This window comes from Sapajus apella, unplaced genomic scaffold, assembly GCF_009761245.1.
Source record: "Sapajus apella isolate SASKATOON/1434 unplaced genomic scaffold, GSC_monkey_1.0 scaffold1, whole genome shotgun sequence".
NCBI lineage: Eukaryota > Metazoa > Chordata > Mammalia > Primates > Cebidae > Sapajus > Sapajus apella.
This window is the reverse complement of record NW_022436941.1, coordinates 57,746,216-57,758,001: the sequence shown is the minus strand read 5'-3', so window position 1 is coordinate 57,758,001 and position 11,786 is coordinate 57,746,216. Positions and strand designations below refer to the sequence as shown.

Genomic DNA, 11,786 nt, shown 5'->3' with positions numbered 1-11,786 from the left:
TAAATAGGAAAACCAAGGACATGGGGGTAGGAAATTGCAGAACAAATTAAAGGCCTAGAAAGTAGTTTAACTTGGCTAGAACCCAAAGTATTTAAGGAGGACAAGTAGGAGGTATGGCCAGAAATGGAGAATGAGGCCTGCACTTGAAGGGGCTTTAACACCAAGCTTAGAAGCTGGAATCTTAAAAAACCTTTCCTGGCATGCTCATAAGCACCTCCAGGGATTCATATCCTGGTAATTGATCCACATATGGTGAATGATAAGAACCATACTTTTGGAAACTAATAGGAAAGGACTGTGAGTGGGATGAATTGGGGAGATTACAGGCAGGAAGAGCTTTGGGAGCCATCACAATAGTGCAGGTGGGTCTGTGAGGATCAGAGCTAGTGAGTTCTTAATTAACCTCTCATCAGTCTACATTTTCCATACGGGCAATGACAATATTAAATAAGAAACAGATTTCAAAAAACTTTGCAGGGCATAATAGGGTTCAAAGACTGACTAGATGTGGGGATCAAGGTTAAGGAGGAATTAAGGATAATTTCATGATTTAAATCTTTAACTAAAAGATAATGTCTTTCTTAAAATTAAATAAAACATGAGGAAAGCAGAATAGAAGGGTATTCTGGTTGCTTTGAAAATAGTGCATTCCAAGATTTTCAAAATGGCAGGTCAAGCATGTTTATTTACCTAACCTTATCTTTAATCCCATTGAAATTACAGTAAAATAGGCTAGAAATTCATAACAACCAGGAGAAAGGGAGGCAGAAATGATCAGCACATGAGAGTTTTAACAAATTTCTTGATGATAGAACACAGAGAAATGTGAGAAGAGAGAATGGAGGAGACAGGACTCACGGGCAGATGGAAAGTGGAATGGAAGATCATTTAGGACCAAGTAGGCAGATGTGGGGTGCAGGACCTGGAAGCTGTGGATGAAGGTTGGTCTATGCAGTGCCAGGGGTGTGTCCCTCCCTACCTCTGTGTATGGAGCTGCCAGGAGGCCTGGAGAGGCCTGGAGTTGCCAGAGCTGCTGGGAGCAGTCTCTGGCTGGCAGCAAAGTGCCCCTATAAAGAATTACTTTTGATATATTTAATAGTATGAAAGAGGTTGGCAAGAAGTGCTCTGAAGAAAACCTGAAGAAAACAGAGATTTCTAATTAACTACTGTCCTCATTCTGGCAGTTTGAACGCCCACTTAACATTTAAAATCCTCCCAGCCCATACTCTTGTTGATGACCACATAATTTATGGTCATTCTTCCCATTCATGGGAGGGGCCTATCTAAAACTAGTGTAAACTCCTACAAGATATCTAGAATAATACATCCAGACTTACATTTTTAAATATGGATGGATATTCTAGATACCAAACACTAAAGAAAAAGTAATAAGAAAAAAATGATATCAAAGTTAGGAAAGAAAGAAAAAAAAAACCCAAGACAAGCAAATATATGTTATATACATATAAATATAAACATACATGAAATATATAAAGATATATATTGACCTGAGAGGAAATAGCGTTAAGTTAGAAAACAGAAGAAAACTTTAAAAAATTCCATTTTATTAATACTGGTATTTATATTTGAGAAAGTGTTACATCCATAAAACAAAAGCAGGATTTCATGAAAAAAGAAATAAGCAAAACAAGAAATTACTTTTATAAATTATAAGAGATTGTTGAAAAATAAAACTCCGAAATATGAGAGAAGATATTACAAATCTGAAAAGCCCCAAATCAGATTAATAGGAATTCCAGAAATGGAAAGCAGAGAAAAGAAAGGGAAATGAATTAACAAAATATTAGAAGAAAATTTGCCAGAGCTTAATTTAAGATTAGGAGAACTAACCAAGTAATGTAAAGGACAGTCAGAAATACCCTCACAGGGATACGTTGTTAAAGAAATTGCAGAACGCTCAGGATGCAGATATCATCCTAGGGAAGTGTTTAAAAAGAAACATTTCTCAAAAAAGGAAGGAGAATCAGACTGGTATTAGGCATCTCATCAGGCACACTCAGTGTTAGAATATAACAGAGCAATGCCTTCAAAGTTCTGAGGAAAAGTTATTTTGATACAAAAGTTCCATACCCAATCTATGAATCAAGTATTCGGGTAGAATCAAGACATTTTCAGACATACAAGGGCTCAGAAAATTTATCTCCCCGCTGCACATTTTAAATAAGACATTTCTCAGTGGTAGCCAAATGACAGAGAGACCCAAGGAAGAAGTCATGGGTCTAAGCTAGGTGTGAACATTGGAAAGCCAGGCTGAGTGCTGTGTGGAGGCCCTGCAAGCCATTGGTCCATGCGTGAGGAGGAGGGCCCAGGACTGTCTGTCGGAGACCTGTCCCTGGGAAAAAGTAGACTTTGTCATATGGTTGAGAGTATATTTCAGGATATGGTAAAAGTATATGTTTCTTCTGTTTACAAGGGGAAAACAAGATAGTTAAACATCTCCTTCCCTCTGTCCTCCAAATTGAACCAAATATAAAAAGTATAAGAGAGCCATGGTTCAAATAGAAAGCAAACAAAAATGTGACATGATTGACAGCAATTGAGGCCACATGATGAAAGAGAGTCCTTTTGGCTGGGATGACAGGAGTGCTTCTTTGTGCTGCCCAGCATGGTGATGTGACATTATTGTGAAGGACTGGTAAACCAGTGTGTTTCTTGACTTTGCAGTAAATAATGTTTAAATAGTCATAATGACATAAATGCTGTTACTGGTTTTTAAATTTTGAGAATTGGTTTATGCACCAAACATTACAGATAATTATGGTTATAGTACAGAAGATAAATTATAAAATTAAAGGTTTAGATAATGGAATTTAGAAGAGAACGGGGGCAGGAGAAGTGGAGGAAAAGGCAGGAGTGCTAACATCTTCATCATCGAACACACTGAGAAGTCACTAGATCATGTCAAAAGTTGACAGCATGAGACATAGAGGTTTTAAAATATTTACATTTCATGTGACATATAAGGAAATTAATAACTACAACACGTAGGGAGGCTGGGGGAGTGATGGATTGAGCGAGCTAAATGCTCATCTTTTATAAGCTTATTATTGATAGTTTTAAAAAAAGAGGTAAACAACAGCAAAAGTAAAATCAGAATTGTTAGAAGTACTTACCTCTAGGGATTAGGTGGTGTGGATCATTTATTTGAGTTAATAGGGTAGTTTAGTAAAATTAAACAACTAAAAACCAAAAGAAAGACAATACCAGGTTGATGCAATGATAAATAGGCCTGAAAATTTTCTTATGAGAAAAATAGATCGATTTCTAAGACTGAAATGTGCCTGTTTACTAGGCCAGGACAGGTGATACAGGCAGCAGGCAAAAAGCTCCTGTAGGTGAATTCCAATGGTAAAGTCTGAGGATCAGAAAACTGAGAGTACAGAGAAAAGCTAAACTTCAAGGGAAAGCCATGTTGGGGTAGTTAGTTGCTTTAGGAAGTGCTGTATTCTGTGGTAGTGTCTTAAGGATATGGTGGCTCCCAGTTCAAAGACTTTGAAAAAAATTTTCTTTTTCTGATTATAAAAGTAATAGATGTTCGTGTAGAAAACTGGAGAATTACAGAAAGCATAAAGAAGATTCAGCCTAATGAGTGTGTGGCACCCTACCATCCCCAGTCTTTTTTTTCCTCTTCCTAGAAGCACCAAATAAAATTACCTCCCACCTCCACTACCACCCCCAGGTAAAAATCATCCGGGGAGTAGAGCAAAAATCAGTAGTTAGGACAGGTAAAGCTGTTTAGCCTGCTCATGGTATTCCTGAGCCACCATCCAAGCTTTCTAGATACGGAACACACTTCCTCCTACCACCCCGTTGTTACTTCAGCTGTCACCAGAGAAATTCACTAACACAGATTCAGGTGTCGAGCAGAGATGCTGCAGTGAATTAAATGCTTCTCAAAATTTAGTGTGTATAAGAATCATCTGTGGAGCTGTTCAAATAGTGCTGATTTCTATAGCTTCCATTGGCTAGAGGCGGGGCCAAGAAATCTGAATTTCTAAGCACTTGCTATTCAAGTGTGGCCCATGGACCAGCAACATTGGCATCACCTGAGAGTTTGCTGGAACTACAGCACCTTGATCTACAGACTCAGAATATGTATTTTATTTATTTATTTATACTTATTTATTTTATTTTTTTAAATATGAAAATATTTAGTATTTCATTGTATTCCTCTACATATAAAACCAATTCAAATTGTCACTGGATTAGTAGGTCTGAAACTTTTCTGAGTGTATTGAGCACAATCTTACTACTGTAGCACATAAATTTTTGATTAAAGATAATTCACTCTAATTTTGAAAAGAATCTGCTTGGTCAGGAGCGCATTGCTTTGCTGGCGTCTGTGATCAGCTGGAGATTGTGGTGAACGGCCTGGTTGTATTTCTTGGAAGAAGAGCTTTTATTCTGCTGCTCAACCCAGGTCTCTGCCTTCCTTAGAGACTGAGGCTCATCCATCAGTTTCCCTGGAGAATGGCCTGCAGCCTCCCACTCAGGGCTTGGCTGTGCTCATCTAGTCCATCCCAGGGCTGGAAGGGGTGTCCCTGGTGACCTAGAAAGGTGTCCCAGCAGTGCCTAAACTCACTGTATTTCATCACGGAAATTGGGGCCCCAGCTCTGTCCAGCCTGCACAGGCCCTTTTTATATTCTTGTTGATAATCATAGATGCGGGCAGCGAAGATGCACAGGCTCGCATATGGGTTCACTTAAAGGAATTCAGCCACCTTCTTGGCACAGCTGAAGCAGGGGCTCCAGGAGATGAAGCAGGTGACCCTGTAGCGCTGGGCCTATTTCAGCTTCCAAAAGGAAATCAGGTACAGGAGGCACAGCTCTGCATGGCAGCCTTCAGGGAAACCGGGATTATTTGAAGCCTCGTTGAGTATGAAGCCCCTGTGCTGGTCCAGCGGGACGCAGGTGCCATTGTGCAGGTGCTCCACCTCATAACACTGGTAGGTCTGGTGCCGTCCAAGGACCGAAGGGTCATTGGTAAAGTTGTAAGTGAATGTGCCTGGATCTATCACGTGTCTGAGAACCTCCCCCAGGGTGACATGCAGTAATGTATAATGTTTAGGCAGCTTATCCCAAGGCTTGTACAATCTTTGGTTGTACACGAACTTGTCCCAACAGTGTTGAAATTCGCCATAACTCATGCTCTTTATGGTGGCATGCGGATTGTCTCTTTTCTGACACAGTCTGCGAAGCTCCTCCCGGTAATGTGGGTCCCAGAAGTAGTAGAGGCGGGCCACGAAGATGGTCAGGGAGACCTTCCCGTCCTCGGCCAGGAACTTGGCCACATTCCTTGCACACACTGGGCAGGGGCTCCAGGATACAAACCAGGTAACCTCGTACTCCTGGTCACTATGCGGCTTCCACTTGTGGAACCAATGGAAGAATCTCATCTCTGGGTGGTGTTGAGGCTTGGAATAGACCTGGCCTTGAAAGATCTTTGCAACCAAAGGGGACCTTGGGCGGTCGTTTGTTTTCATTTTCACTTCGTGGCACAGCCAGACGGTGTTCCGACGAGAAAGGATGGGCCTATTATAAAAGTTGTAGAAGAATGTTTCTGGATCCATTCGAGCCACTTGTTTCTGGTCTGAGGCTTCATCTGTGGCCAGCTAGTCCCAACCATGATCTTTGTCTGGATCACTAGGGTTTCACTTTCTGCTACAGGCTCCAGGTTTTAGGACAGCTCCTATTATTTATTTATTTATTTATTTATTTTTGAGACGGAATCTCACTGTCACTCAGGCTGGAATATAGTTGCATCATCTCAGCTCACTGCAGCCTCCGCCCCCCCAGGTTCAAGCAATTCTCCTGCCTCAGCCTCCAAAGTAGCTGGGATTACAGGTTTGCACAACCCAGCCTGGCAAATTTTTTTTTTTTTTTTTGTATTTTTAGTAGAGACAGGGTTTCACTATATTGGCTAGGCTGGTCTCAAACTCCTGACCTCAGGTAATCCACCCGCCTCAGTCTCCCAAAGTGCTGGAATTACAGGTGTGAGCCACTGCACAGAATATGTATTTTAACAAGATCTCCAGGTGATTCGAAAAGCACAGGGGTAGGTGATCTTATGGTTCTGGGTACTGATTTTTTTGGTCAAGCACCATCTAGCTGGTCTTAATTAAAGCACTGCACTCACAGTCAGTGGCAGTGGCTCCTCACCACCCTCTCTTCTCCCTTCTTTTTTTTCTCTTTGGGGCGCATTAACCTTTTCACGGACATTCAGGAAGATGTTAACCATAACTTTTTCAGGTTTGACTTAAGTCAGAATCAAAGGAAGGAGGCCTGAAGACACCTGTGGACTTTGTAGGGTGATGGATCAGCTGGAATGAGGGAGGGGCACATTCACACAGGAGCAGCTCACGGGGTCCCTTTGATGAGGTAAATTAGCACTTGTTCTTAGGTCCCAGCTCCAAGATAAAGGAATCTGTGACGAGAAACAATTTAAGTCAATAGCTGAGGCGTTTTCGGTAGCTGATGCACACTTAAACATCTGAGGTATGACCTCGAGGACACTGATTATCATGGGAAAGATTCATGCAGGTCAGAAAATGTTTAAGTGGGACTAACATTTTTGAATCTATAAAATAGAACCCTCTTAAACCCTTTGATCTGTTTTTTTTTTAAGTGAAAATTTGAATTTATGTTTTCTTTACATATTTTGCTTCCTTTGAAATTTGATTGGAACCAGTCTGGGTATGTGTACATCAAAATTGTATTTTATTCATTATTGGTTTGTCTCTTTCCCTGGGGCAGAAGTATGTGGGATTCATCTTGTCCAACAATAGGAGATGCTTTTTCTACTCAAAGCCTTCTTCCTAGGCATGGACTGTAGACGTTATTGTAGCATGCAATGATTCAGTTGCTTAGCACACAGTTCATTCCCCGGCCGTTCTGGAGATGGGGATGGCGTGCTTGTATTGGGTGTAAGCCAAGTCTGAGCCACGTCCGTCTGCTCGGGGCTGGCCGGCTGTGCTGTGACTCTGGTCAGCACTGGTTGTTACTCTCCTAGTCGTCTTTTTATCTTCCTGGGTAATCTTGGGCTTAATTTGGTTCCTGCCTTTAATACTCCCATCTGGCTTCTTTCTTTCTTTCTTTTTTTAAAAAACATCTGTCTGAAGCTTATATAGTCATCCTCATGACCACTTGGTTATTCAGAATAATAATTCTCTTCTGCGTGGACCTGGGATCCACGTTAACTCCTTATATGGAACACAGAAGAAGTTAGCTGCAAGTTTCATGTAACTCTTTAGATGCCTTGAGAACGTTCAGGTCATTTTCTTCTTAGGTCTTTCTGGTTGGTTGGTAACTGTTCAATAAGCTATTTTGGGGAGCAGAGTGTTTGTGTTTCCTGCAAATATTCACCATCTCTAAAGATGATATAGTCCTTGGAATGTGATAGTTATGTAGGCACTCTGATCAAAATGATGCATAGAAAATTAAGATGTGTATAAGTTCAATGTTAGAATACTTCTCTGGAGGCAGTTGTCTGTTTATAGTCTCTGCCTTTGTTATTGAGATCATCTCTTGGTTTTTCATAATTTGTCTTGATACATTTATTGAGGGATTAATTTATCATTATCGTAGGTAACAGAATTTGTCTTTCACTTACTTGGTGTTAACATCAGTGGCTAAATTGATCAACTTCAGAGCTTGCTTTAAAGCGGAATGCTAAGTAAAAGAGGCATGTGGAACTTTTTGAAGTGAAGAATGTGCCCAATATGTTGATTGCATTGATGGTTGCAGGACTAACTCTATACATTTGTCAGAACTCATCAAATTGTGCCTTAAAATTGGTGAAATTTGATGTACATAGATAATATATCAATAAAGCCAATTAAAAAGAAACATAATGCTAAATAAAAAATTACCCAAATCTGAGATTTTCCTACAACATTTTAGATTGTTTTCCTCCAAATCACCCAAAGTTACATTCTTCCCTGTGCTCCTTAGATTTATAGTCATGACGGCATTGCCCGCTAATGTTCACAGGTGATAGGGTTTTAGGGGCTGCACAGATTCACTAGATTTGTGCTCATTTGTCTTGGAGAGATTAGATAAACTAGCATGAGGTGGATGCTTGTAAACTATTACTCTTACTAGTTAATAGGAATGGTCAGAGGAGCAAACCATTAATGATTACATATTTGCATGTATTCATTCAACAATTATCAAATGTCTCCTGTGTGCCAAGCTAAACACCAATAAGTGTGCCTAATTTGTATTTCTCTGACCCTAGTTCATTAATGCATGGCCTAGGCTTGTTTTCCTGAATCAAACTAGTTTGGTTTTGCACTTCTCCTTCGTCTTCCTTGAATTAAAACAAACAAACAATAAAAAAAAAATCCCGGAACCAAATTCCTTCCCATTTTTAAAAAAAATTGCTTGTGCATTGCTTTATTTGTATCATTTTGCATACCTTTTATCTGCCAAATGAGATTGTAAGGTCTCCAAGGGCAGGTGCCAGGTATCCCCCATGCACCAGAAAACAATGCCATGTGTAGGGTAGGTTTTTTTTTTTTTTTTTTTATATGAGACAAAGTCTGGCTCTGTCACCCAGGCTGGAGTGCAGTGGTGTGATCTTGGCTCACTGCAACCTCCACTTCCCAGGTTCAAGTGATTCTCCTGCCTCAGCCTCCCAAGTAGCTGGTATTACAGGAACCTGTCACCACGCCCAGCTAATATTTTTGTATTTTTAGTAGAGACAGGGTTTCACTGTGTTGGCCAGACTGCTCTGGAACTCCTGACCTCATGATCTGCCCACCTCCGCCTCCCAAAGTGTTGGAATTACAGGCATGAGCCACCGCGCCCTGCCTAGAGTAGGTTTTTAATTCATGTTCTAGCACTTGCATGCCTCTAATATTGCATTTACCACACTTTACTACATATATCCTCGTGTTTGTGACCTTGTGAAATTATACACCCCTAAGAGGCTTGACTGACTGCGTGTTTTTATTCATTATATTCTCAGCATACAGTACCATACTTTGTAAGGCATTTAAAAGCCTTATTGACAAAGCAGATTTATTGATGTAAGGGGTGCTGAAAGACCCAACTAACCAAAATATTTATCCTTTTATTCTGTAAATGTACGTGAAATCTCCGACTTCTTACTTTTGTTTTGTTATTGTACTGTGACCCATTTAAGACCATGTGTCATGTGAGTGGAATGATACACTAACAAGCTAACGCAGCCAGGTTTAGTTTTTGGTTCAGTGTTTCTCAAAGTTTTTGGATCGTAATCCATTTTAAGAAGATCATTTAACCTGGAACCAGGAATATAAAGCTATATTACATATATGCAGATATATGTATATACAGAAACCATACTTACCCCCTTAGCCTTATTGTGGTGATACACTGTGATATTTTCTTCTCTATTCTGTTTTATGAAATTTCTATTTTCAAAAATGCAGGTTGTTAAAACTCACCTCACTGATTTCATGACTCACTAATGCAGTTTGAAAAACACTTTATTGCTTAATCCATTATGATGATCACACATCTATCTATTCTAGGCATGGAGAAGAAAAAAGAATTCTGAAATGTAGTTCTGGATGTTGAATGTTGCTAGAGGAGTGATGGTTAGTAAAGGAAAGACTCATAAGCCCCTGGATTAGATAAAAGAGGGGCATTCAAAGACAAAGGGATATGAGAAGAGGGGGCAACAAAGACAATTTCTCTTATTTCTCGTTATGCTGTTAGTCTGATGTACAACTATCTTTCCAAATGGACTGTGGATATTTATAGGGCACTAACTACACATTATTCATCTTCATATCTTCATTGACAAACAAGGGTCCTGGGCTTAATAAGTGTTTGCTAAGTTGAGGATAAATAACGAGCTCATAATGATCACGCACCTATGATGTACCACATGGGGATGTATGGTAGGTGCTGTTGGTTTCCTGTTCAGCTCCCCTTACCTGCTTTAAAGATTGATTGTTAATACAGCCACCCTCTTCTCTATAAAATTACCATCTGGCTCCTCTGGTCTCTTTCTTCCCCTAAATCTCTAATCAGTGACCAATGGCCAACGGACCACAGAATATAATAGTCCGGGCACCTGCCTCAAGATGAAACCAACCTGCAATATAATCTGTGTTCCAGAACTCCCCATGGAGTCAGGCTGAAGCTAGTCTCCAGCCGAGACCACATCTCACTCAGCTTTCTTCCCTTGCCCCATTCTACTTTGTTACTCCCTCAAAAAATCACATGAATGAGAATCCCCACCTCAGGCTTTTCTTTGAGGGAATCCATCCTAAGAAAATATGGTTCCAAGCAACTTACAGTATTGTCTATTTAGTCCTTAAAGCAACTCTTGGAGAGAGCCATTTATAAATGAGAAAACTCAGGCACACTGTGGTGGACTGAGATCCACACTGAGGCAGTCTGAGAGCTCGTGCCAAAGCTCTTAACCATTGCATGAACTGCCCCCAGCATCAAGTTGGTGTCTGGCTGCCAGGACATGTGGTGATTCTCTTGATGGGTCAATGGGCACTTTGGTAGAGGAGGTTGGTTCCCTAGTTCTGCATATCGAGCTATTTGCTAGTACTATTAAAACTATGTATGAAATTATTTAAAGTTTTGGAAAGTATAACATGGAGATATTAGTTTAATCCAAAGTTTGTGGGTAGATGAAGGAAATCTCAGGTTCTGTACTATCAATTCGGTAACAGAGAATTAATTTTAAACATTAAACTAACGTGATAGATGATATTGGTATATGCTCACTTTTCCATTGAACTTGATGAATCCACAGACGTTTGATTGAAAACCTGCTGGTGCTAGTGGTTGGAATCCAATTTGCAGTAAGTCACTTATTTACTGCTAAGGTTAACAGTTTCTAAGCTACAGAAAGATGAGGAAAACATGCATAATCAGTAAATTACCAGTCTGCTGTTTTTGAAAAAGATGATTCTGGCTTTTTGTGTTTCATGTATAAGGTGTGTGATTGCTGCTACCTGCTATTCTAAAACTAGATTATCAATCACTGTGGCCACCACCAGATATACTTATCACTGTATAGACACTTCAAGTGTTTTCTTTTTAATATTGAAATTTGGAGTATTGAGCACTTGGTTATTTACTGCCTAAAGTTAATAAGATGAGTGGTGGCTAAGGACAGTTTTTGTATCGGATCATATTTCCAATTTTTGATTGTGTGGTGTGGGATGTGTTATGCCACATATCTAAGCTCAATTAAATAATCTTTAAAATGAGATAATTATACTTTCTGTTTAATAAGATTGTGATAATAGTTCAATAAGATAATAGATGTATGATGTTAACATAGTGCCTAATACGTAGAAGGCACTCATTAAAAGCCAGATCTTTTTCTTATTATTGATATTTGTCATATTTTAGCCACCATCATCCATTTGTTTTTCTTTTGGTAACATGACCTTGATTTCCTTTTGGGGACTGACCTTTCTTCTGTTGTGAGCAGTCTTGGTGGGATTGTCATTAAAGCTGGTTTGACCTTTCTTAGCTGATATGCGCTGTAAGAGAGGCTGTTAGATTCTCTCTTCTGGGACTCTGCTGCCTGAGAGGGTAGATACAAAAAAGGAAGCTAAACCGACACAAGGTGGCTGGAGCACGTTTATCCATGTGGCCGCTCTGACAGCTGCGGGAACTCAGGGGTGGCTCTGTCCCTATCCTGCTGAGCTTGCTTTTTCAGGCCTTTAGTTGTCTAAGCCACATATGTCTTTGCAATGAATTGCCATTTATTTAAATTACTTGGAGTAGGGCTCTGTTTCTTGCAATCA

At 40.0% G+C, this 11,786-nt stretch overlaps 1 protein-coding gene across 1 annotated transcript; it reads right to left on the bottom strand.

The window, feature by feature from the left end:
• Positions 1–4,167: 4,167 nt before the first annotated feature.
• LOC116550776 (DNA dC->dU-editing enzyme APOBEC-3G-like) lies at positions 4,168–5,702 on the bottom strand. Its single transcript, XM_032276801.1, is given in 1 exon segment — positions 4,168–5,702. A coding segment is annotated over 1 exon segment (1,116 nt). The 5' UTR covers positions 5,592–5,702; the 3' UTR covers positions 4,168–4,475.
• Between the last annotated feature and the right edge of the window lie 6,084 nt (positions 5,703–11,786).